This window comes from Bos taurus, chromosome 27, assembly GCF_002263795.3.
Source record: "Bos taurus isolate L1 Dominette 01449 registration number 42190680 breed Hereford chromosome 27, ARS-UCD2.0, whole genome shotgun sequence".
NCBI lineage: Eukaryota > Metazoa > Chordata > Mammalia > Artiodactyla > Bovidae > Bos > Bos taurus.
The window spans coordinates 21380300-21404998 of record NC_037354.1 but is presented as its reverse complement, the minus strand read 5'-3'; the positions used below and the strand labels follow the sequence as shown (position 1 = coordinate 21404998).

General features: G+C 36.3%; 1 protein-coding gene across 10 annotated transcripts in view; it reads left to right on the top strand.

The window, feature by feature from the left end:
- Nucleotides 1-24699, top strand: part of TUSC3 (tumor suppressor candidate 3) — a 217881-nt gene that overhangs the window by 165466 nt on the left and 27716 nt on the right. For 8 of the 10 annotated variants that reach the window (XM_059882305.1, XM_010820294.3, XM_005226031.4 and 5 more), the window contains 1 exon segment: nt 20517-20580. The exons of the other annotated variants lie outside the window; for them this stretch is intronic. In XM_059882305.1, coding sequence (XP_059738288.1) covers nt 20517-20580 — 64 coding nt within the window. 10 annotated transcript variants of the gene reach the window in all.

Here is a 24699-nt window from a genome sequence, read left to right as displayed (position 1 = left end):
TTTGGATTTCTTATATATTTAAATAAATCTCTGTCCTTTTGGTGATGAACTCTTAGGCACGGAGAGACACATATGACGCATTTGTCCTTTGGAAACAGCTCTGCAAGGGTGGCAGCACTGATGCTCTTGTTATTTTTGCTCAATTCAGACCTTAGTACAGGGAAGAACTGCTGAGATTCTTGCTTGTCAATTCCCCAAATGACGGCAAACTCTCATCCTCTTTGCTTGGCTTGCTGTTGTTAGGGAAGAAAGTGTCTTTCCAAACTCTTTTTGAATTCAAGGACTTTATAGAAGAAATAGCAGGGGACACCAGCGTAGCTGTAAACTTTAAAGAGTTATGTGACTTGAGCTATGTGACTTAATTACTGAATATAATGCAATATAATATAATAGAGATAAAATTCACAGGTGACTTGTACTAAACATTTAGAGAAGAGTTAACACCTATCCTTCTGAAACTCTTCCCAAAAAGCTGCAGAGGAAGGAACACTCCAAAACTCATTCTATGAGGCCACCCTCACCCTGATACCCAAACCAGACAAAGATACCACAAAAAAAGTAAATTATAGGCCAGTATCAACACAGATGCAAAAATCCTCAACAAAATACTAGCAAACTGAATCCAACAATACATGAGAAAGATCATACACCACTATCAACTTGGATTTATCCCAGGGATGCAAGGATTTCTCAGTATCTGCAAATCAACAAGTGTGATATGCCACATTAACAAATTGAAAAGTAAAAATCATATGATTATCTCAGTAGATATAGAAAAAGGTTTTTAAAAAATTCAACACCCATTTATGATAAAAAAAACTCTCCAGAAAGTGGGCATAGAGGGGACCCATCTCAGCATAATAAAGGCCATTTATAACAAACCCACAACTAACATCATTCTGAATAGTGAAAAGTTGAAAGCATTTCTTCTAAGATCCAGGAAGAAGACAAGGATGTCCATTCTTGCCACTTTTATTCAGCGTAGTTTTGAGAGTTGTAGCCACAGCAGTCAGCCTCCAAAAGGAAATAAAAGGCATTCAAAATGGAAAAGAAAAAGTAAAACTGTCACTGTTTGCAAATGACATGATACTCTATGTAGAAAATCCTAAAGACACTACCAGAAAACTACTAGAGCTCATCAATGAACTCGGTCAGACAGTGTGGTATTGGCACAAAAACAGAAATGTAGCTCAATGGAGCAGGATAAGAAGTCCAGGAATAAACTCACTCATCTATGGTCAATAAATCAGTGACAGAGAGGCAGGACTGTATGGAGAAAAGGCAGTCCCTTCAATAAACAGTGCTGCGAAGACTGGACAGCTACATATAAAAGAATTAAATTAGAGTAATCTTTACCACCATATACAAAAATAAACTCTATATGGATTAAAGACCTAAATATAAGACCAGATACTATGTTTTCCCAGAGGAAAACATATGCAGAACACTCTTTGACATAAACTGCAGCAGTATCTTTTCAACCCATCTCTTAAGAGTAATGGAAATAAAAACAAAAATAAACAACTGGAACTTAAACTCAAAAGCTTTTATATAGCAAAGGAAACCATAAACAAAAGGAAAAGACAACTCCCAGAACGGGAGGAAATATTTGCAAACAGTTTGACCGACAAGGGATTAATCTCCAAAATTTATAAACAGCTCATGTAGCTCAATGTGAAGAAACAGCCCGATCAAAATGGGCAAAAGACCTAAATAGACATTTCTCCTAAGACGACAAATAGATGGCCAAAAGTCACATGAAAAGAGGCTCAACACTGCTAATTATCAGAGCAATGTAAATTAACTACAATGTGGTATCACCTTACACCAGTCAGAATAACCATCATTAAAAAATCAGTAACAATAAATGCTGGACAGGATGTGGAGAAAAGGCAACCCTCCTACACTGGTGGTAAGAATATAAACCAGTGCAACTACTACATAGAACAGTGTGGAGTTTCCTTAAAAAACTAAAAATAGAGTTACTACATAATCCTACAATCCCACTCCTGGGCACATATCCAAAGAAAACCATGGTTCAAAGGGATACATGCCCCCCAGTGTTCACTGCAGTGCTGTTTACAGTAGCCAAGACGTGGAAGTAACGTAAATGTCCATTGGCAGATGAATGGATAGAGAATATGTGATGTGTGCATACACACACATAAACACACACACAATGGAATATTACTCAGCCCTTAAAAACAATGAAACAATGCCATTTGCGGTACCATAGTGGGCTTGGAGATTATTAGACTGAGTGAAATAAGTCAGAGAAAGACATGGTAGCACTTACGTGCAGAATCTAAAAAAATGACACAAATGAGCTTATTTACAAAATAGAAGCAGACATCAAAAAAAAAAAAAGTTATCAAAGGTGAAAGGTGAGGGGGAGGGATAAATTAGGAGTTTGGGATTGATGTATACATTTTTGTATTTTTGAAATAGATAACCAACAAGAAATACTGTGTAGCACAGGGAACTTTGCTTAAAATTCTGTAATAACCTAAATGGGAAAAGAATTTGTAAAAGAATAGACACATGTATATGTAAAACTTGCTGTATACAACTAAAGCTAACGCAACATTGCTAATCAATTATACTCTAAAATTAAAAAAAGGTACCATACCATATACCACATATTTATGGTGTCTCTTGATGTATTATTTTATATCTGCCTCTTATTTTCATCTTAGAACCTAGTTCTATGTATTTTTTTTTAATCAAAAGGTTAAAGAAGGAAAGGAAGAAAATGTTATTTCCCATGAACAGCATTTTATTTTGAGGTGCAATTTCCCCAGGAAATGGAACAAAGACCCATTATACATAATCTAGCAAAGATATTTAACTAGGTACAAAAATGCTGGTTCTTAAGTAAGCTTATTAAGATGGTTTTCTGCAAACTTTATTCATTATGTTGTACTTACCAGTCAAACAGATACAGACCCATGATGAGAATACTTAAGCATTTGAAATGTCAGTAGAAGAAGGTTCCATTCTGAAATTATGTTTGCAGGAGTGGAGAAAAGATAACACTATTATCAATGTTTTTGTGGTGCACACAGTTTTACATTGCTTATATTAAAATGTGGTTTGTAATATAAAACATGTTAATGCAATGGTAAATATTTCATAACAGGAACATAAAATCATAATTACTCCTTCTGTGTGGATGACACATACATCACATTGAACTCTTGATTGTGCAGAGATCTGGTCATGAACATCTTCTTAACACCCTTCCACTGTACAACAATTTCAATACTTCACAAAACTAAAGTACTTCCAAAGAAGCATGTATTAAGCTGTCAACTGTATTTTATTCTTTATTCCATTATTTTGAGCTTTTAAATTTGGGAAATTAAGCTGCAGGTGAAGTCACAAAATTGATTCAGCCATCCAGAGCAACATTAAACAGTGATAACTAGAAGAATGCTAATCCTGATCATTGACTCATGTGAATTATATACATCCTCATCTGTTAGTGTCATTTTGGAAGTGGTACTGAATTTAGTATTTGATAAGTCATATTTCAGTTGGTTCAAAAGAAAATAGGAAGTACTCCAGATGCTAAGTGACCATACATACACTAAGATGAGAAGTCAGAAACGAAAATGATGTGTTTTAGAAGAAAGATAGCCTGACTAGAAAAGAGAGAGCAGCCAAATATTCACCCGTGTTACATTTGGAAACACTATACATAAAACTCGAGGATATGTAAAAACAGTGTAATCTATCTTGGGAGGTCAGGTAGGCAGATTTATTTACCACTGAAAAAAAGAAAGTTTTCTTTTAGTGTATTTCTTGACAGCAATATACAGTTCTATTATTAGAGATAGCAAAGCCAACCTTGAAGCTTTTGCCCAAATCCAAGTATAACAAAACGAGAACACACTACTAGAAAAGTTATGTTTTGTGTATTTTTGACTATTTCACATATGTCTTAGCTCTTCTTTAGCAATCTGAACTTCTTACATGTATCTTATACCTTCTTCACTTTTTCTCTGAAGTCTTACATTTTGTTTTCTTCATCAGGATTTAGCTCCAGGCAAACTCACGTGAACCATCTAAATATACCATATTTAGCATAGGAAAAACTTGAGTCATGTGAAAAAGTGGATGACGATGATGATCACAATGACCAACTACCTCTGAGGTGCTAGGAAATTGACATGTTGGCCTCCTTCAGTGTCTGCAGGGCCCTTATATGAAGTCGTTTCTCTCCCATCCCCTAATTACAAGTGGTAGCTGGGACTCAGGTTAGGCAGCTCGATCAAGTAGAGTAGCAATAGAACCCAGATCTGTGTAGCCTTGATTCACCATCACTGTGATCCGTAGCATGGTGACTTACCTTCATCTTGTCACGGTTCATTAAATTTGTGGCTTCTGGATTCACCTTCCTGGAAGTGACTTATAATCGTGTCTCCTTTCTGTTCAAACGTCCTCTGTGACTTCCTTATTCCTGTAAAATTAAAATCAGGCATACTTATTTCTGCCTTTTATCCAAGGCTCCTTCTACAGGTAGTGACAGCCTGCATTTCTGGCCTCATCTCTGACTACTTTCTTCCCAGCAGCGCCATCTACAGCCTATGCTGTCCTTAGCATAGTGCTCCTATCTGCACTTTCAGGAGTGCTTCCTCTTTTCTTCTCTCATCTGTTGAAATTACACTTAAGTTTCATGTAGTTTTGATGCTGTCTTCCAAGAGGCCTTGTCTGCTTCCGCATCCTTCCTCTTTTACAGTGCTTTGTTTGCTGCCACTTATACCACTTAATTTTTTTGCTTGCTTTGTATTTCAGGTACTATGGAATTATTTAAAGTAGATTATAAACTTCTTGAAGGCAGAAACTATGATTTTCTCATTTTTATGGTATCCTATGTAGGGTCTGGTACATCCTAAGCCTAGGTAAGTAAAAAGTAAGGATGGAAATGATCTCTGATCCCGAGTCTATAGTCAGTAATCCATCTGCTTTCTAAATGACTGGAGTAAAGGGTTTCAAATCAGCAGATTTGTTGAATACTCAGAAATGCCTGTGGCAGGAGGAAGCATTTGCTGAGAGGATGAAAAAATTACTTTTGAACCTCTCAACTGCTGTTTTTCCATTTATGTCTTAGAATGGCTGTATTCACCCCCAGGGTACTTGTTAAATGCAGATTCCAGAAACTAGGATCCAGAAATGTACCCTAGTAGCACAATCCCCAGTTTATTTACTTACATATCTGAGATTTTTTTAATAGAAACATTACATAAATTTAAGAAAGTGCTTAAAATTAAATGCTTTAAATCATGTGTGGCTTAGTTCACTTTTTTTATTTTAATTATTTTTTAATTGAAGGATAATTCCTTTACAGAATTTTGTTGTTTCCTGTCAAACCTCAGTATGAATCAGCCATAGATACACATATAGTCCCTCCCTTTTGAACCCCACTTCCCATCTCCCCCCCACCATCCCACCCCTCTAGGTTGATACAGGGCCCCTGTTTGAGTTTCCTGAACCATACAGCAAATTCCTGTTGGCTATCTATTTTACATATGGTAATGTAAGTTTCCATGTTACTCTTTCCATACATCTTACCCTCTCCTCCCGAAACAGACATAGACAATACGCTTAGTTCATTTTAATGGAGAGAACACTCCTGTATAGCCAGCACCAGATCAAGAAGCAGAAGGTAGCCTGCATTCCAGCAGCCAGGCCACACTCCCCTTGCTAAGTCACTTCAGTTGTGTCCAACTCTGTGCGACCCCATAGACGTCAGCCCACCAGGCTCCCTCGTATCTGGAATTCTCCAGGCAAGAACACTGGAGTGTGTTGCCATTTCCCTTCTCCAATGCATGCAAGTGAAAAGTGAAAGTGAAGTCGCTCAGTCGTGTCCAACCCTCAGTAACCCCATGGACTGCAGCCTTCCAGGCTCCTCCATCCATGGGATTTTCCAGGCAAGAGTACCTGAGTGGGTTGCCATTGCCCTTATTCACTAGCTAATCTACCCCTCAGGGGTTTCCTGTGTTTTGTATACAGGAAGTTTAAGGACTTCTGCCTCAGTGCAGGCCTGCTCCTGGTACTGCCATGTAATAAGCATCACTCCCCAAACCACATCCCCCTCTTCTTTTTCCTCCCTTTGTTTTCTTGTCATCTTCCTTCCATACCAGCTTTCTCCTTCATAATAAAAATTCATAACATTTTTCTTCTGAAAAAGTTTCTACCCAGTGTTGAATCCTTAAGCCCTAAAATCGCATTTTGGGGTTCTCCCCCTTCTCTTGTACAGTTCCAGAATTAGTCTACTAGGCATAGAAGATTCTGTTTATTTTCCCCCCTCAAACATTACTTGGAAGATTGAAAGGATAAAAATTGAAAAGCATGTGTGCTATTGATTGTTTCTAAACCAAAAGCTTATCTTATTGTAGCTAAGCTGGTAAAGAATTCACCTGCAATGCAGGAGACCCTGGTTTGAGTCCTGGGTTGGGAAGTTCCCCTGGAGAAGGGATAGGTTACCCACTCCAGTATTCTTGGGCTTCCCTGGTGGCTCTGATGGTAAAGAATCTGCTTGCAATGCAGGAGACCCAGGTTTGATGCCTGTGTTGGGAAGATCCCCTCCCAGGTTTTTTAGAGAATCCCCATGGATAGAGGAGCCTGGGGGACTACAGTCCATGGGGTTGCAAAGAGTTGGATGCGACTGAGCGACTAAGCACGTATATTTTAAAGAAAAAGAAAGGTATATATATATTTTTTTTAATTGCTTTAAGCATTAATTAAGGATTCAATATATATGGGATTCATATATATAAACTACATAAAATAGATAAGCAACAAGTATTTACTATATAGTGCAAGGAATTATACCTAATATCTTATAGTAACCTGTAATGGAATATAATCTGCAAACACCCTGAATCAGTATGATGTACACTTGAAACTAACACAATATTGTAAATCACCTCTCCTTCAACTAAAAAAGGACTCAGTTTTAGAGTTTGTGATAGTTTAACATTAGATAAGTATATTGCACTGGGCAGGCCTGGTTTACTAAGCAAATTAAAGCTGTAAACAGTTTTGACTGAGTTTTGTTTAGATTGCTCAATAAAATATTTCTAGGTGCACAGTATTACTTTGATTGTTATATCCTTAAAGATGATGCTAATTGCCAATATATTTTATCTTTTACTGAACAAGTTTTCCACTTTCAAAATTTTACTTGACAATTCATTATTCTGTTTGAGAATTTGTTTTTAAAATTATACCTTCCTTCTCTCCCCAGTTTGGTACAGTCAGATTGTTACTGTATTTTTAGGAACTAAAAGTAAATCATAAATACGAAAGTACAAATATATATTGCTGTGATTTGTTAAAGAAAACATTGCAGTAGCCACAATATGATATATTAATTCCATTTAAGTAGGATAAATTAGAATTGTGCAGCCATTTAAAAAAATATTTTCAAGAGGATAAAAATCTCATTAAGTTAATTTGTAGCACTTATAAATGATGCTGCTAGGACTGAATATTCTTTGTGTCATTTATACTCTTTTTGGAAAAGACCTATTTTTTGCTATATTTAAGACAATCATGTAGTAACTTCCTTGAAGAATAAGATTAGAGGGATAAAAGACTTTTAAAGGTTGTCTAATTCACTCTGTCTTCAGGCATGATATATATATATTTTTAAACTCCTTTATTTAGAATGCCCATGCTGTCTATTCGTTCAGCACATTGGCCTCATATTTTCATTTTTTTCTCTTTAAATTCTATAACGTACTTGTTCATTTCACTTAAACTTCTCACTTGGGAACTACCTGAAACCTCATCGAAATTTTTAATAGTTCCAAATCCAAGCTTTCAGACTTGCAATTAATATCAATGAATTCAATTTCTTCTATTCTCTTATTCCTGCTTATTCTGCTGTTCCATCTTTGTCCATTTTCTTTGATTTCTCATATTTTCTGTTCTCTCACCCGCTTCCAAGGGACTTAACTGGTCCCCAGGAACACTAAGATCAACCTTTCTTCAGAATCTCCATCCACTTTTTCAACCATATCCTCCTTGTCAATACCTTTTCCTGTAAGGTCTACTATCTACTTGGTTGCCACTTGTAAGATATTTTGGAAAATCATAAATAAAGTTTGATTTAATGTATTCCACGTGGTTTATTGCTAAAATTTCTCAGTAGCACACCTCTCTCCTGGTCTTTGCAGTCATAACATGACCTAATTGACTATGTGAGGGTTGTCTCTGCCCATGATCTCAGTTCATTTCTGGTCACTCCCAGTGTCCTTCCATCTGGCTTCTGTACCCATCACTCATCTGAAAATCACACTAGTTCACCAAGGATTTCCATGTTGTTAAATACCAGATGGACATTTTTCAGTCGTATAAAAAATCAGATTTGTACATAGCATTTACAAGCAATTCCTTAAAAAACTAAAAGTAGAACTACCATATGATCCAGCAGTCCCACTCCTGGGCATATATCCAGAAGAAAACCATAATTTGAAAATATACATACACCCAGTGTTCATTGCAGCACTATTTACAATAGCCAAGACATGAAACCAACTGAAATGTCCATCGACAGTGTATAAAGAAGAAGTGGTATATAAATACAGTTGAATATTACTCAGCTATAAGAAAATAATGAAATTATGCCATTTACAGTAACATGAATGGACCTAGAGATGGATGGTGTTAAAGGTTATCATAGTAAGTAGAGTAAGTCAGAGAAAGATGAATATCATATATACCATTCGTGTGGAATCTAATTTTTAAAAACGATAAATGAACATATTTATGAAACAGACTCGCAGACATAGAAGACAAACTTATGGTTACCAAAGGGGAAACTTGGCCAGGTGGGGATAAATCAGGAGCTTGGGATGAACATATACACACTATTATATATAAAATAGATATTCAACAAGGGCCTCCTATATAGCACAGGGAACTCTACTCATTATTCTGGGATAACCTATATGAGAAAAGAATTTTAAAAAAGGATGTGTGTGTGTGTGCATGTGTGTGTGTGCATATAATTGAATCACTTTGCTATACACCTGAAACTAACACTGTAGATCAATGATACTCTGATAAAGTTAAAAAAATAATATAAAAGATACTCTGATGGAAAAATAAAGAATCAGTAAAATGTCATTTCAAATTCCTCCCAGTAGTGTTGGGTTTTAGGAAAAAAGTGCTTCCTTCCTGATTATAATGAAAAACTCATGGAAGAATTTTATTATAGATATGATGGAAAGACTCTTGTTTCTGTTCATTTTTTCTAAACAATATTTCTTCGAAAATATACCTCTTTAGAACTGACATATAATTTGCATACAGAAAATTGCAAAAGTCTTAAATCTATAGTTTGAGTTTTGACTGGGCTTAGCTATCCCAATACAAAATCTGTGGGTGCCTGGTTCCCCCCCATTGTGTATTTTTGATTAAGAACAAATCGGAGTAATCTATTATGAATTAGCCAGTTTAAAAAAAAAAAGCACAGTTAAAAGAAGCTTTTAGACTTTAAATCAATCATGTATACTTGCGGTGTCACAAACTCTCAATATGTGAGGCTAAGTTCACATTTTGATATTTGCAATCTCTCAGGTAAGATTTTTAAAATCTATAAAGAAAAAGCACATATTTTAAAAATGGAATTATATACCCCCAAAAAAATTTAGGTGTTAAAAATTAAGTACATATAAATACACAAGAACATTTGTAATACATTACTAACGATGGAGGGCTTCCCTGATAGCTCGGTTGGTAAAGAATCTGCCTGCAATGCAGGAGACCCTGGTTTGATTCCTGGGTCGGGAAGATCTGCTTGAGAAGGGATTGGCTACCCACCCCAGTATTCCTGGGCTTCCCTTGTAGTTCAGCTGGTAAAGAATCCTCCTGTAACGCAGGAGACCTTGGTTCGATCCCTGGATTGGGAATACATTTTTGAAATCTCTGGAGAGATATGATTTTTTCAATTATGTGCTTATAGTACATACTGATAACCACCAAATATCAATGTTTACTTGTTAAAATTTTTATTGGCAAAAATTTCTTAATAAAAAAATATTATTTAATGAGCCCAGTCTAAATTTGAGAAGAGTACACTGTGATTTTATTAATTTTAAATAACATTCACTCTACATAGTTGTTTAAAACATCACTTTTTCTCTAAGATATATATATATATATATAAAATATTTCCTGAGCTTAACTGTTCTTTATGCTATTTTGAGGAATTTAACTTCATTTGTTAGCTTCATCTAAGATGTTAAAAATACAGTTATTAATAAATGCTCTAGATTTTTAAAAAATTCCTAAATTACACTAAATATACAGAGTTTTACAATCATTTCACAGTTTACTTTAGGGTTTAAATATATTTTGTATTTAGTTATTTTAAAATATGTTGAAGCAAGTATTTGAAGCCTGTTCTCTTTTTTTAAAAATTGAAATATTCTGTATTCTACAAGTAATATATCCTTTTTCCTGAGACAGTGGTATTCATGTGAGTTTTAAGTCTAGAATCCTAACATTATAAATCCATATGTGACTAAGATACAGATGAAATGTTATAGACAGTATTATAATAGTTTAAGGGCATTAACTATTCATTACCCTGAGGCAAAGTTTTATTAAAAGAGGTAGAATTAGAGTTATTAAATCACAGTAAATTTTGGTTACCCAGTAAGAATAAAGATTGCTCCTTGATATGGATCAGAAAGAAAAAAAAATGGAACAGCCTTAAGAAAACCCATACAGAGGTGAAAATGAGGACAGGATGTTTGGGGACCATAATTTTTTTTTAGATATAATTTTTAATGGAAATAGTGTTAGAAAAAGTGTACTTACTGTGGCATCCCAATCATGTCTTACCTTCAAACCCCTTCCCATCCTCTGTTAATTTCCTTGTCATTTTCCACCTGTTTAAAGTTCGCTCTGACTATTCCTAATGTATCTCTACATAATCTCTATTGAAATACCCTGTTTATAGTTAACCATCTTTGGAGCCTTTTCCTTCCATTTCACACTACAGTAATTTCATCTTTGTTTTTTTTTTTTTTAAACTTTACATAATTGTATTAGTTTTGCCAAATATCAAAATGAATCCGCCACAGGTATACACATGCTCCCCATCCTGAACCCTCCTCCCTCCTCCCTCCCCATACCATCCCTCTGGGTCGTCCCAGTGCACCAGCCCCAAGCATCCAGTATCATGCATTGAACCTGGACTGGCATCTCGTTTCATACATGATATTTTACATGTTTCAATGCCATTCTCCCAAATCTTCCCACCCTCTCCCTCTCCCACAGAGTCCATAAGACTGATCTATACATCAATGTCTCTTTTGCTGTCTCGTACACAGGGTTATTGTTACCATCTTTCTAAATTCCATATATATGCATTAGTATACTGTATTGGTGTTTTTCCTTCTGGCTTATTTCACTCTGTATAATAGGCTCCAGTTTCATCCACCTCATTAGAACTGATTCAAATGTATTCTTTTTAATGGCTGAGTAATACTCCATTGTGTATATGTACCACAGCTTTCTTATCCATTCATCTGCTGATGGACATCTAGGTTGCTTCCATGTCCTGGCTATTATAAACAGTGCTGCGATGAACATTGGGGTACACGTGTCTCTTTCCTTTCTGGTTACATAATTGTATTAGTTTTGCCAAATATCAAAATGAATCTGCCACAGGCATACATGTGTTCCCCATCCTGAACCCTCCTCCCTCCTCCCTCCCCATACCATCCCTCTGGTTCATCTTTTATATTTCTCTAGAACTCACTGAACACATAGCTAAATTATAGAGTCCTTACTGAATACCACATAATTTAGTAGCTAATTAACTTCTGATCTGTTCACTCCAGTAGCAGTTTTCAGTAAGAAAGATACAGTTATCATCCCGATTTACAAAGAGGCAACTCAAGCACAGACTCAAATGTTGGCTTACTAATTCTAGAATGTTAAGCACACTGCCCTTATTTTGTCTGTATGGTTAGAGATCTCCATGTGCATGTTCCCATGTTTCTTTTTCAGCAAAAAAAAAAAAAAAAACCCACCATGTTTTTTACATGTACTTGTTTTCTCATTTTATGGAATACAGCTCTCTCACTGTTAAGTAATGACTAGATGGCTTGATTGATTAATCGATTGATTCAAAAGTGTTTGACTTTACTGCCAAGAGTTGTGGCCTCTAAGCAGTTTTAAATTTTCAAAGGTTTGTGAGCAGTAGACTGATGAAAGTGGAGATTTTGGAAGATTTAGCTAGAAATGAGAGATTGGAGACTAAAGATTAGAGTGCCCATAATCCAAGCATGATATGATAAACATCCATACACAGTCAGTTGTGTCAATGTAATAGAAAAAAGGCAAATATAGGGTAGAAAGTGTTCACTGGCATTACAATTGATGTAGGCAGAAATGGTAAAGTTGAAATTTGGATCATTAGAAGAATGGTTGCATTATTGACAGAAGCACAGAAGTCTGGCCAAGATAAATAATTTTGTGCAGAGAATAGTGACATGTTTGAAAAACATTTGGTTTTAGAGTATTAGGACATTCAAGTGAGATATTCAAGTAGATATATCCAATTAGTTGTTACACTACAAGATGTAACACTATAGTCCTGGCTAAGAAGGAGTCTTTCATACCAAGAGCTGTTGAATTGAAGAGTATGAATCATCTAAAGGAGAAATGTGAGAAGAGAAAGGAATGTCAACGACAAATGATGTAACTTATCTCTTCGCTATTTCAATTACAGAACCATTACTAATTAAAGTACGTTACCATTTTCAGTGACCTCTTTATTTTAATAAGCCCAAATATATAAACAAGTATGTGGATTTTGTTTTGAATTGATGTAGTCTCAATTTAACGTTCCATATAGTAGTATTTTATGTTATTTGATGCTTTTGAACTGTGGTGTTGGAGAAGACTCTTGTGGAGTCCCTTGGACTGCAAGGAGATCCAACCAGTCCATTCTGAAGATCAGCCCTGGGATTTCTTTGGAAGGAATGATGCTAAAGCTGAAACTCCAATACTTTGGCCACCTCATGCGAAGAGTTGACTCATTGGAAAAGACTCTGATGCTGGGAGGGATTGGGGGCAAGAGGAGAAGGGGACGACAGTGGATGAGATGGTTGGATGGCATCACTGACTCGATGGACGTGAGTCGGAGTGAACTCCGGGAGTTGGTGATGGACAGGGAGGCCTGGCGTGCTGAGATTCACGGGGTCGCAAAGAGTCGGACATGACTGAGCGACTGATCTGATCTGATCTGATAATATATTTTATTTTTATTTATATTCATTGGGCTTTTCTCCCCCTCCAGTTCCCTGCCCCCAACACACACGCACATGTGCACAAACACCAGGCTATAAACCCTATGTGTGTGTGTTAGTCACTCAGTCGTGTCCGACTCTTTGCAACCCTGTGGACTGTAGCCCTCCATGCTCCTCTGTCCATGGGATTCTCCAGGCAAAACTACTGGAGTGGGTTGCCATTTCCTTCTCCAATAAACCCCACGAGGCCAGGGATTTTTGCTCAGTTCACTCTTATCTCAAGTGTCTAGAAATGTGCCTGTCACATATTAGACATTCAATAAATATCAGCTGAACAAACAGAAATAACGATAGCCAACACTTAAGGAAGGCTCACGTCATGTCATACTTTTCTGAATGCTGTAAATTATTATAACATCCTTGATCTGCTGATGCAGAAACTGACCCACAGGTCGGTTAACACACCCCAGCCTACACAGCAGCCTGGTCTGTAACCAGATTCTCCAGCCGTCAGTGTGGTGCTTCTGTTGAAGACGATTGCTGTGTTTGGTTCTGTGAAGTCTTTATGGAAGAACCAGAAGCTGTATATTAGCCTCTAGATACAAAATACTAGTTATATACCTGGATTCACATTGTTAGTATACTGATTAAGTATGAAAGTAAATGCTACTGATTTGAAGCTTTCAAAGTAGTAAGCTTAAAGAAATAGAAAATCACACCCAAGAATTTGATGTCTCATTTGGCAGATTAGCAGGCTAAACCAGGCCCAGCCGTCGTTAAACCCATTCTCAAGGCTTGCAGATCCAGGGTACTGTCAGCAGTGTTATATGGGTCTAATATCTGAGTCCTTATCAGTGTCATTTTCATTTCTGAGACAGGTTTCATTTATCATCCCATTGTGCTATGTTTCACATCAAATGTCAAGATAAAGTCTCTAATGTCAAAGATTTAGAGGCAGTGATTTTCCAGACTTGTTCATCAGAATGCAGTGATCCTGGACATCCAGAGAAAACGGATGGCACTGAACTTTTAAAGCAGATGGTGAACTGGCATTAGGTGAACTTTAGAGAGAGTATCACTCTAAGACAATATGCGAGAAGTTTCAAGGATATGAACTAAAGGCATCTGAAGAAACTGGACTAGAAAACCCATCACAGCAGGTAGTTCCACGTGATGCAATGGGATCCAGACTTAGCAATGTTTCACTCAGGTCGCAATCAGTGAGGAAGTGACAGGGAAAAATACCAAGTGCAAACAGTGATCAGGGAATTATCTAATAGACACACTACAAGACTCATCATTAAGGAATAATTGCCTAGCATCTCAGTTGCTTTCATCCACATGAATATGCTTTCATACAGAGGAATATCAAAGACTTATCATGGGAGCATTGAGAGGGAAGATGTGAATATCCATTTTCACAGATAATCCAAAAAAGAAAAATATGAGAGACTAGGTTTCAAAAGACAGTGGTCATTTTTCTGCTTATTTTTTGTTTAAATCCATTTTATAGACTTCTCTTGATAATATCTTTTTTTATCACCTAATAGGCCCATAAGTAACAACAACAACAAAAAATGATCTGTACAAGGAAAATGAATTAAGGAGAGGTTAAATGGCTTTCCTGGGGGAAATCATTCAATTCATCTGCAAAGTTAGAGTAGGGCAGAAAAACTATCTTCCTAGTGCATTTCTTATGCCAGTCACAGATACAAAATATTTAGTGATATGAAATGAGTGATTTTACTTTTTAACATAGAATAATGTGACTTTTAAGCTTCATGTTACATTGTATTTTGTTGTTGTTGTTCTTGTACTTTAGATTACATTTATAACAACATGAGAATAGTAATGTTCCTTGATGATTTTTTTGTAAAAGATAAAAAGGAAAAAAGCCCATATATACTTTTACTCTATTATACTTTTCATATATATCTAATATGACAGAGTTCCCAAAACATTTGCATTGTAGATCTACATATTCAGTGTATCTCATATCAAAAGCTATTCAGTTGGATTTTAAAATGAAGAATCTAACAAGTAACTTCATTTTGAACTTACTACTTTAGTTACCAAAAATATTCCATGAGAGTAATTCTACTAAGCATTCCAGGTTTCCTTTCATTGATGAATAGAAGAGTCTAGAAATGGGCTGTCAAGAAAATATTAATTACTAAAATGTACTTAGAAGCTGAGTCACAGGACCTTTTAAGTCAACCTCTGCTGTACACTTGAAACAAACAGTCATACTATGTTGTCATATTATTTAACCTCTCAACGTTTTGAAAGCACAGTGAATATGAGAAGCTCTCTCGTCAGTCATAGTATCGGTTTTTTGTAGAAAGTGCTTCTACAAGCATACGTTCTCCCCAGTAGCTGTCTCACTAGTGTCTGGGCTTTAGGGTAGTCTTCCAGTCTCCTCAGAATTTTTCAGGCCTGCCTGCACTTTGGGTTCTCATTGCCTGACCTTCTAGGGAGGAGCAGTTGTGATGAACTATTTCCGCATATTCTGCTTAGGATTTCCTTAGAATTGATTGGAGCTTTTTGGTTTGGTTGTTCTGTGTTGTTACTTGTTCTCTCCCGTACCTCCCCTGTTTACAGTACCTGACCTACTGATCTTATGGTCCCTGTGAATTCAGGTAAAGCTCCTAAGGAGAGGTGTGTCTCCACTGTACTAGCGGGGCTGACGCTTTTTTCATAGAGAAGAGTTTGAATAAGACCAATCATACCTACCTAGCCTGGGGGAATCCAGCACAGTGGCATTCTTTGCCATCTGGCTGTAGGTAACCATCCCTATCTATGTCTCTGATTTCAGGCAAGTCCAGAAGGACTTGGCCGAGCTATTTATTGTCTGATCTATATCACACCTGCTGCTTGGTGTCACGGCCTTGTAAGGACCAGTGCTACCTCAGAGAAGTTTACCCAGTTTGATGTATAAGAAGACAACCTCAAAGAAAGGACTGGGACTATGTAACTATCGAGAAATAGAGAAATCTTTTATTAGACTCTCAGAGGGCTAAGTACCTCAGGATTTCCACTTGTTTTGCACCAACAGTGGTGATCCAGACACTCCCATTTGCCAACAGAAGCCTGCCCACCTGCTGCCCACTCTCACACTGTTTTTACTAAAGACGCAAGTAACTGGTTCCAAAGATCATAGAACCATACATTAGGAAGGTCACAGAATGCCTCGGAATACTTCTGTTATACTTAACACTAAATAAAAGAGTATATTTTGTCTTAATAGTTAAAGAAAATCTCTTCCTAGATGTTCGTCTTCTCACAAAGAAACTGAGAAAGAAATGATCAAGATTACTTCCTTTTAGTATTCTGGGTGCCTGAGCACACAAAGGAGACTCAGGACTATGATGTTATTACTGCATTGCTACAAACTTGTATATTTTAAAATAGCATCTTCTTTATTTAGAGTTATGTGGTTAAAAAAAAAAGATTGACTATCATATATGAAAAATGGATCCCTCACTGTACGTAGGCTTTGATCAGGAAAGCAGTTGCTCTTCTACTGGCAGATCTTAAATAGCCAAGATTAAAGACACAAGTTTATTTAAGAGCAATGAGGAAACTCATTTGACTTCTTGGAAGTCCTGCCAAAAGAAATACAAGATTTTTCTCCTACATTCTGTCTTCACGTTGATAATAAATCATCATGTTTTTTTGCTGTTATAGTACTTCTGTTGCAGAGTGAGAATCATATGCTAGACAGTTGAGAGATTGTCGCTTAAATATTTCCTTAAATTTCATGTGTCTGCTCTTGTACTGGAGGATAGTAAACAAGGTACAGAAAAAGCTGAAAGGATTCACACAGGTCATTCTTCCTGACGTATACACGAAGGGAAAGACAATGAACAGAAATAAAGTTTACATTCCCTACTGATGAGTCCAGCTGCATGAAGAGATGGACAGGAAGAATCCACATGATAGTAAAAGATCATCACAGCAGTGTTTCCTCTAGCTATTGACAAGATCTTAGTTCATTATACAATTGTGTATTTAAAAAAAAATTTTTTTTTTTAATTTTTATTCCTTTATTTCTCATGTGTTCCCCATCCTGAACCCTCCTCCCTCCTCCCTCCCCATACCATCCCTCTGGGTCGTCCCAGTGCACCAGCCTCAAGCATCCAGCATCGTGCATTGAACCTGGACTGGCATCTCGTTTCATACATGACATTTCACATGTTTCAATGCCATTCTCCCAAATCTTCCCACCCTCTCCCTCTCCCACAGAGTCCATAAGCCTGTTCTATACATCAGTGTCTCTTTTGCTGTCTCGTATACAGGGTTATTGTTACCATCTTTCTAAATTCCATATATATGCGTTAGTATACTGTATTGGTGTTTTTCCTTCTGGCTTACTTCACTCTGTATAATAGGCTCCAGTTTCATCCACCTCATTAGAACTGATTCAAATGTATTCTTTTTAATGGCTGAGTAATACTCCATTGTGTATATGTACCACAGCTTTCTTATCCATTCATCTGCTGATGGACATCTAGGTTGCTTCCATGTCCTGGCTATTATAAACAGTGCTGCGATGAACATTGGGGTACACGTGTCTCTTTCCCTTCTGGTTTCCAATTGTGTATTTTAAAATGAAAGAAAGGACCAAAAGTGCTCTTGTTGATTTGATGTTAAGCTGAAAGTGGCATTTGGATAACACCAGACAATATCAAATCTAAGTTTTTATTTGCCGTTTTCTTGGTGTCATAAAATGTTTTTTAGTCAGTCATGTCCGACTCTTTTGCAACCCCATGGCCTATAGCCCACCAGGCTCCTCTGTCCATGGAATTTTCCAGGCAAGAATACTGGAGTGGGTTGCCATTTCCAAGTTAAATAAATATTTAGGATTAAATTTCCATGAGTTACTGACATTTCCCTTGTCAGAATTCGTAAAAATCACAGGTGGAAAGAATATAAATGAACATCATGCTTGCTGAAGTTGTAAAGGAATTACTCAGTGTTCCTTCTTCCAAAGTATTTTCAAAGTACATGCATCAGTTAAATACATATATTAAAGACTAGCTTAAAATGGTGAGCTTAGTTAGATTTTAATTGTGTTAAGCATTGCTTTAGGTAACCCTGTAAATGAAACATTCCCTCCAAGGTCAGCACTTAAGACCTCTAGAGTGCTTGTTTGTTCTTTTATTCTTGTTTTTGCTCTTCTGACTTTTATATGTGCCAGTAATGTCTCCGTCGCACTCTGGTAGACAAAATGTGTTCTCACAGTTTGAATGTGTAAGCTTGTGAAAGCATTTTTTTGGATTTGTTTGTTTCATTTTGTTTGCTGTTTGTTACACTTGATATCCCCATTGCCTAAATAAGTGCATAGTATCTGCACTGTGGTTCTAATCCAAGTTCCTCGCAGTTGTCACATACATCTGGGCATCTTATTCTGTGTTGTTATAGTCAGATATTTCAGTCAGTCACATAAATGTTGATTTTTAATTCCTTTAATGGTCAACATTTAACTGTGATCACCAGTAAAAACTTTTATAAAACTTTCCACTAGGTTTTTCTTCCTGTCTTTTGCTAAGTTATTGTATGATGGAAAAGGCATGGACCTTGGAGGTCAAACCCAAGTTGCTCTCCAAATTTCACCAGTTACTAGTTGTGCAATCTTAGTTCATTTCTCTAAATCTCAGTTTCCTCGTTTGGAAGACAGAATAACATCTATTTTATATAGTTATTAAGAAGATATGATGGGATAATCTATATGAAGCATCCTGTCAAGTGTCCAGCAAATAACTAAGTATCGATAGTATAGTGAATATGAGCTCAGGATCTGAAATCACACAGACCTAATTTCAAATCTCAGATTTTACACACAGCAGATGCGAAAACTTAAGCAATTTTTCACCTCTGTTGAGCCTCAGTTACCTTATTGATTAAGTGGCTGTAATAAAAATACCTTTGAATGGGCTATTGCATGTAGAACTTGTGTTAAATACAAAATGAGTGCTTAATAAATAGTTGTTATTAGTACTTGGTATCATTGTATTTGGTATTATCTATGCTGCTGTAGTTATTAGAATAATAAAACCTTCGTTTCTGTGATATGAGAGTCTTAGCTTCTAATCAGACTTAAATAATATATAACACATTGCTTATAGTATTTGTATTGCTACACTGTTGTCAATATAGTAATATTTAATAAAATAGAAAATATATGTGACAGTATTCCTCATAAGCTATAATGTAAATAAACCACACATGGCTGTTTTTTAGTTGGTTTGCTTGAAGCTGTTCTTTAAAAATATATCCAAATACACGTTTGAATGAGGCAGCTGCACTATGAATGATTGAGAAATTAGAGATGGAAACAAAGGTAGCTTAGACTGAAGTACCAAAAGCAGTCTCTACATGAAAATACCAAGACAGAATTGATAACAATACACACAAGACTGTACATGCTTCAAAAAGATCAGAGGACTCAGTTAATCCAGTTCCTAGTTTTATGGATGAGGGGATATTGAATAATTGAGAGATTGGGTAACATACCAGGGTTAAGGACAAAAAGGAATAATGTCCTGACTTTTAGTTAAATACTTTTTCCATGAAAGCCAAACTACTGTGGGAATCAGGTTTTCAGAAGCAAAATAATCCTGCATGGAGATTTTTGTCAAATTTCTATAATTGACTGGTATCAACTAATATAGTTCTTACCAGGTATAGGAAACTATACCTTTCTCAATAGGATGAAACAATTTTAATAATTATGTTTTGAAAAATCAGTTTAAAATAAATGCGTTTGTAAAGCTATCTCCTTAATTTAAAAACTTTGATAGTATAGAAAAGAGTCATTAACTTTTGATTGGTCATTTTTTATTTACTTTAAAGGATATAGAGTCATTAATCTTAGTTCCTCTAATCTGTGTGTTACATTATATTAAGTATATTTTATGGAGGCTCTGGAAGAATCATTACAGTTGGTGTATGTTTTTGTGGTAAACCTTTTAACAAATTATACTAAGTTTACTTCTGATAGTAGGTTGCTTTCTACAGTTGACAGTGACATCAGCCACCAGGGCTTCTTCTGTTCTAGTTAACTGAGAATTATTTTATTCAAAAATAACTATTTCATTCCAAAACCATAAATAGGAGCTTAATTCATAGCTTCATCCATTGTTAATCTTCAAGGTATAGAATTATACAAAGAAAAAGCTGCCAAAACCCTGCTTTTCCCCAGATTGTAATTTTTTGCTTCTCTGTCTTGTTTTATAGAGCTACATTCATGGGAGCAGCCAGGTCCAATTCGTGGCAGAGTCACACATTATTCTGGTACTAAGTATCCTTTAAAGTACTGATGGGTTGAGAAGAACAAAGCAGAGCTGCATGCTATCAAATTGATTTTTTTCCTAACAAATAATCAAGACTTTTGAGACATTAAATTTTAAACTTTACCATGTGACTAATTTTCCAATTCCTATGCTAACTATTTTCTCTTAATCATGTAATTTTTAAAATTCTAAATCATTAATAGGTTATAATGTTCTTTTTTTACTGACTATTGAATTTTGAAGTATAGCTTTTGATTATCTCTGGCTAGAGTTTTGTTTTTTTTTTTTTTTTTGTGATGTCTGTATGGTTTTTCCCTTTAGAATCTTAATGGGGAAGGAAAAAAAAGTGTTCTATTATATAAAAAGCAGGATAAAGGAATTATCTTAATTCCCTTAAATGTTATAGTAAATGAGAAGAGGAAGATTTAGGATAATTAGACAACTTTTTGGAACATGGAAGACTAAATGTTATGAATCAGATAATACAGTACAATTTATGGTTTAGAGGTAGAAGGGTAAAGAAGACAGCAAAATAGCAAAGAGGTACGATTCATTTCTCAAAAAACAAATTACATATTACTAGAAAGAAGAGGAGAAGGCTTTGGCACCCCACTCCAGCACTCTTGCCTGGAGAGTCCCATGGGCGGAGGAGCCTGGTAGGCTGTGGTCCATGGGGTCGCTAAGAGTCGGACACGACTGAGTGACTTCCCTTTCACTTTTCACTTGCGTGCATTGGAGAAGGAAATGGCAACCCACTCCAGTGTTCTTGCCTGGAGAATCCCAGGGACGGGGGAGCCTGGTGGGCTTCCATCTATGGGGTCGCACAAAGTCGGACATGACTGAAGCGACGCAGCAGTAGCAGCAGCAGAATGAAGTAAGGTTAATTTTGGGGCACACAGCTATACTTCGGGGGAACACTGACATTTGTGTGAGTCCTGTGGAAACGTTTGTATGTTAAGTTTATAGTGTTGAATTTACTGAGTCATTGTCAGGATCTAAAGTGTGCCTTATAGTGTCATTTATAAAATTCGATTACTCTCTGGGTTACCAAGGTTCATCTTCAAATAAAGCAGTCTAGACCCAATTTTCTAGTATCTGATATAACCATAAGTATTTAAACCTTTAAGGATTCTTAGAACTCTACTAGAGCAAAACCTCATTTTATAGCTAGGAAAACTAAAACCCACAAAATTCAATTGACTTGCCTTAGTTTGGAGAAAGAACTGTATTTTTTCCTAGACATACATACCTTTGGTACAGGTTAATTTACAGACTAGGCATAGTAAGAGAATATTCAAACTGTCAGCATCACTACTCTTGTGCTTTGGAGCCACTAAAAACAGTGTCACCTGAACACAGCCCTGCGACCCCACGACAGCTGATCTGGTAACAGGATGGCTGCTGAGTGACACTGAACAGGTAGTGAATGCAGGGTGGACACTCTGGACAGAGGGACAGTTCACATCCAGAGGAACAGGGCAGGAAGATGTGAGATTTCATCATGCTGCTAGAATGGCATTTGAATCTTACTTTAAAACTTACGAATTATTTCTGAAAATTTCCATTTAATGTTTTTGGACTGTGGGTAACGGAAACCGTAGAACGTGAACCTACAGAAAAGGGGAAATACGTTTTGCAGGTTAACTTTTTGGTTCTTATTTGTATAGTTTTTTTTTTTTTTTTTTTTCTTTTCTGTTTTCAATCCATGATGTAGCATTTTAGCAATATACTTCTTTCAGAGCAGCTATTAAATCAGAATACCTAGCAAAAGGAATGAAAAGGTGTATTGAGACCATCATTCCATTGTATGGCAGGAATTCCCCAACGTTTCATTTCATGGCTCATTGACCTCAAGCCGAGATTTAGGACGCAAAGAAATTTTACAAACAGTATGAAGTCTCCCATGTAGATTTTTAACAGTAAAATGTATTATCTTTCTGCTGCTAGTAACTATTTGTTGCTTTATCGCTGCTGTTCTTTTTATTTGCCTGTATCTATGAAAAGAGAAAATGTCTTAAAATGGTGGGCTCATTAAAATCAACAAAAGTTTAGAAGAAGCCATTATATAATAATTTCTGATTTTACTTGGCAGTATCTACTAATTTTTTAAAACTTACTTTATAATTTTTTTTTTTTTTATAATTTGCATGTATGTTTTTATGTGGTGGTTTAGTCGCTAAGTCGTGTCTGACTCTTGCAACCCCATGGACTGTAGCCCTCCAGGCTCCTCTGTCCATTGGATTCTCCAGGCAAGAATACTGGAGTGGGTTGAAAAAATGCAAATTCCAGGTGGTAACTTCTTGTTTATCTTTGGAGAAAATTTCTGCCTTTTGGTTTTCTCTTCCTAATTTAGTAAGCCAGATCATTAGATGCAGTTGCTACATACAAAATTTTATTTTTAAAAATCTAAGAACAAACAGATGGAGTCATTTAATGTCATAGGTTATAGAATGACATTTAGTAGAAATAAGATTTTTCTCCATTAGTAGTCTTTTATTTCAGTACCCTATTTAGGAGGGAAAAAAATTCCTAAGTAGTCTTTGAAAGAAAGCTATTTTTAAAAATAATAAAAAATGTTATGACATTTTAATAAGGAATATATGAACTAAGGCTAATATATAAATCTCTATATTTTTCCAAATAAAATATTTTTAAAATTTTTCATTCAGTTATGTTTTAACACCTATTGTAAATATATTTGCAGTTTGCAAGAAGGTAGGCTGATAGGACCAGTACTCTTGCCTGGAAAATCCCATGGATGGAGGAGCCTGGTGGGCTGCAGTCCATGGGGTTGCTAGGGGTCAGACACGACTGAGCGACTTCACTTTCACTTTTCACTTTCATGCACTGGAGAAGGCAATGGCAACCCACTCCAGTACTTTTGCCTGGAAAATCCCATGGACGGAGGAGCCTGGTGGGCTGCAGTCCATGGGGTCGCTAGGGGTCAGACACGACTGAGCGTCTTCACTTTCACTTTTCACTTTCATGCTTTGGAGAAGGAAATGGCAACCTACTCCAGTGTCCTTGCCTGGAGAATCCCAGGGACGGTGGAGCCTGGTGGGCTGCCATCTCTGGGGTCACACAGAGTCTGACATGACTGAAGCGACTTAGCAGCAGCAGCAGCAGGCTGATAGGAAAATAATTTTAATTAGTATGAGGCATCAAGAGGCAACTTGATGCATCGAAAAGTTGAATTGACTTTTTAGCCAGGTTTTTATACAGTAGAAAAGGACTTCACCCCAGGTGGAGAATGAGTGAGTGAGACTATTCCAGTGGAAGGTGTAACAGGTAGAAAAACATAAAATGAAAGAGTATTCACAGACTGTGCAGGGCAGACTGATGAAAGGTTAGTTGGCTGGATAATAAATATCTTTCCATACGTTGCTAAGAAATTTGAATCTGATCTAAATTCACCAAGACATGTTCTACATGCTAGTGGAAACCAGACACATGAGTTCTCGGATTGGCTTTACTGTCAAGTATACAAATTCTGACCTATCCTTTAATTCTGCACATCCTCTAAATTCTGGGATGTCAAGATGACATGAGATAAATATCAATTAGGAGTAAAGGTTCTCATATAAAAGGCAAAGATTATACTAGCAGTAACAACTGTTTCTAAATACTTAAAAATATGTGTTTTTATAAAGATCACATTTGCTTTTCCTATGAGAAAAACATTTGTTTTCCATCTATTATGAGAGTATAGTTTTACTCTGACTTATTTTCAGTCTATGATAGACAGCAAATGTTTCTTTTAATGTGTTATATCCAAGGAGAAACATACTACAGAAAAAAATTAATGATGGATACAAGTTGAAGATATTTTAGATAAAGTCTTCTATTATATGCTGACTTTTCCCCAACATTTGTTCACATTTATCTTTAAACTGACAATCCTGGGTCTCTTCTTAGGAGCCATAGTAAACGTAACAGCATTTGTGATTGAGAATGGATTATAATGTAATGCAAATATATGTGCATTTCTGTGCACATTCATTTATAGGATATTCATTTTCTGTGGATTTTGTTATTTATACAAACAGCAGCTCCTGTTTTATGTAGGATCATGTCAATATTTTGACTTTTTTAGCAGTAAGAAAGTGATTGACAAGATAAGCAGGGGA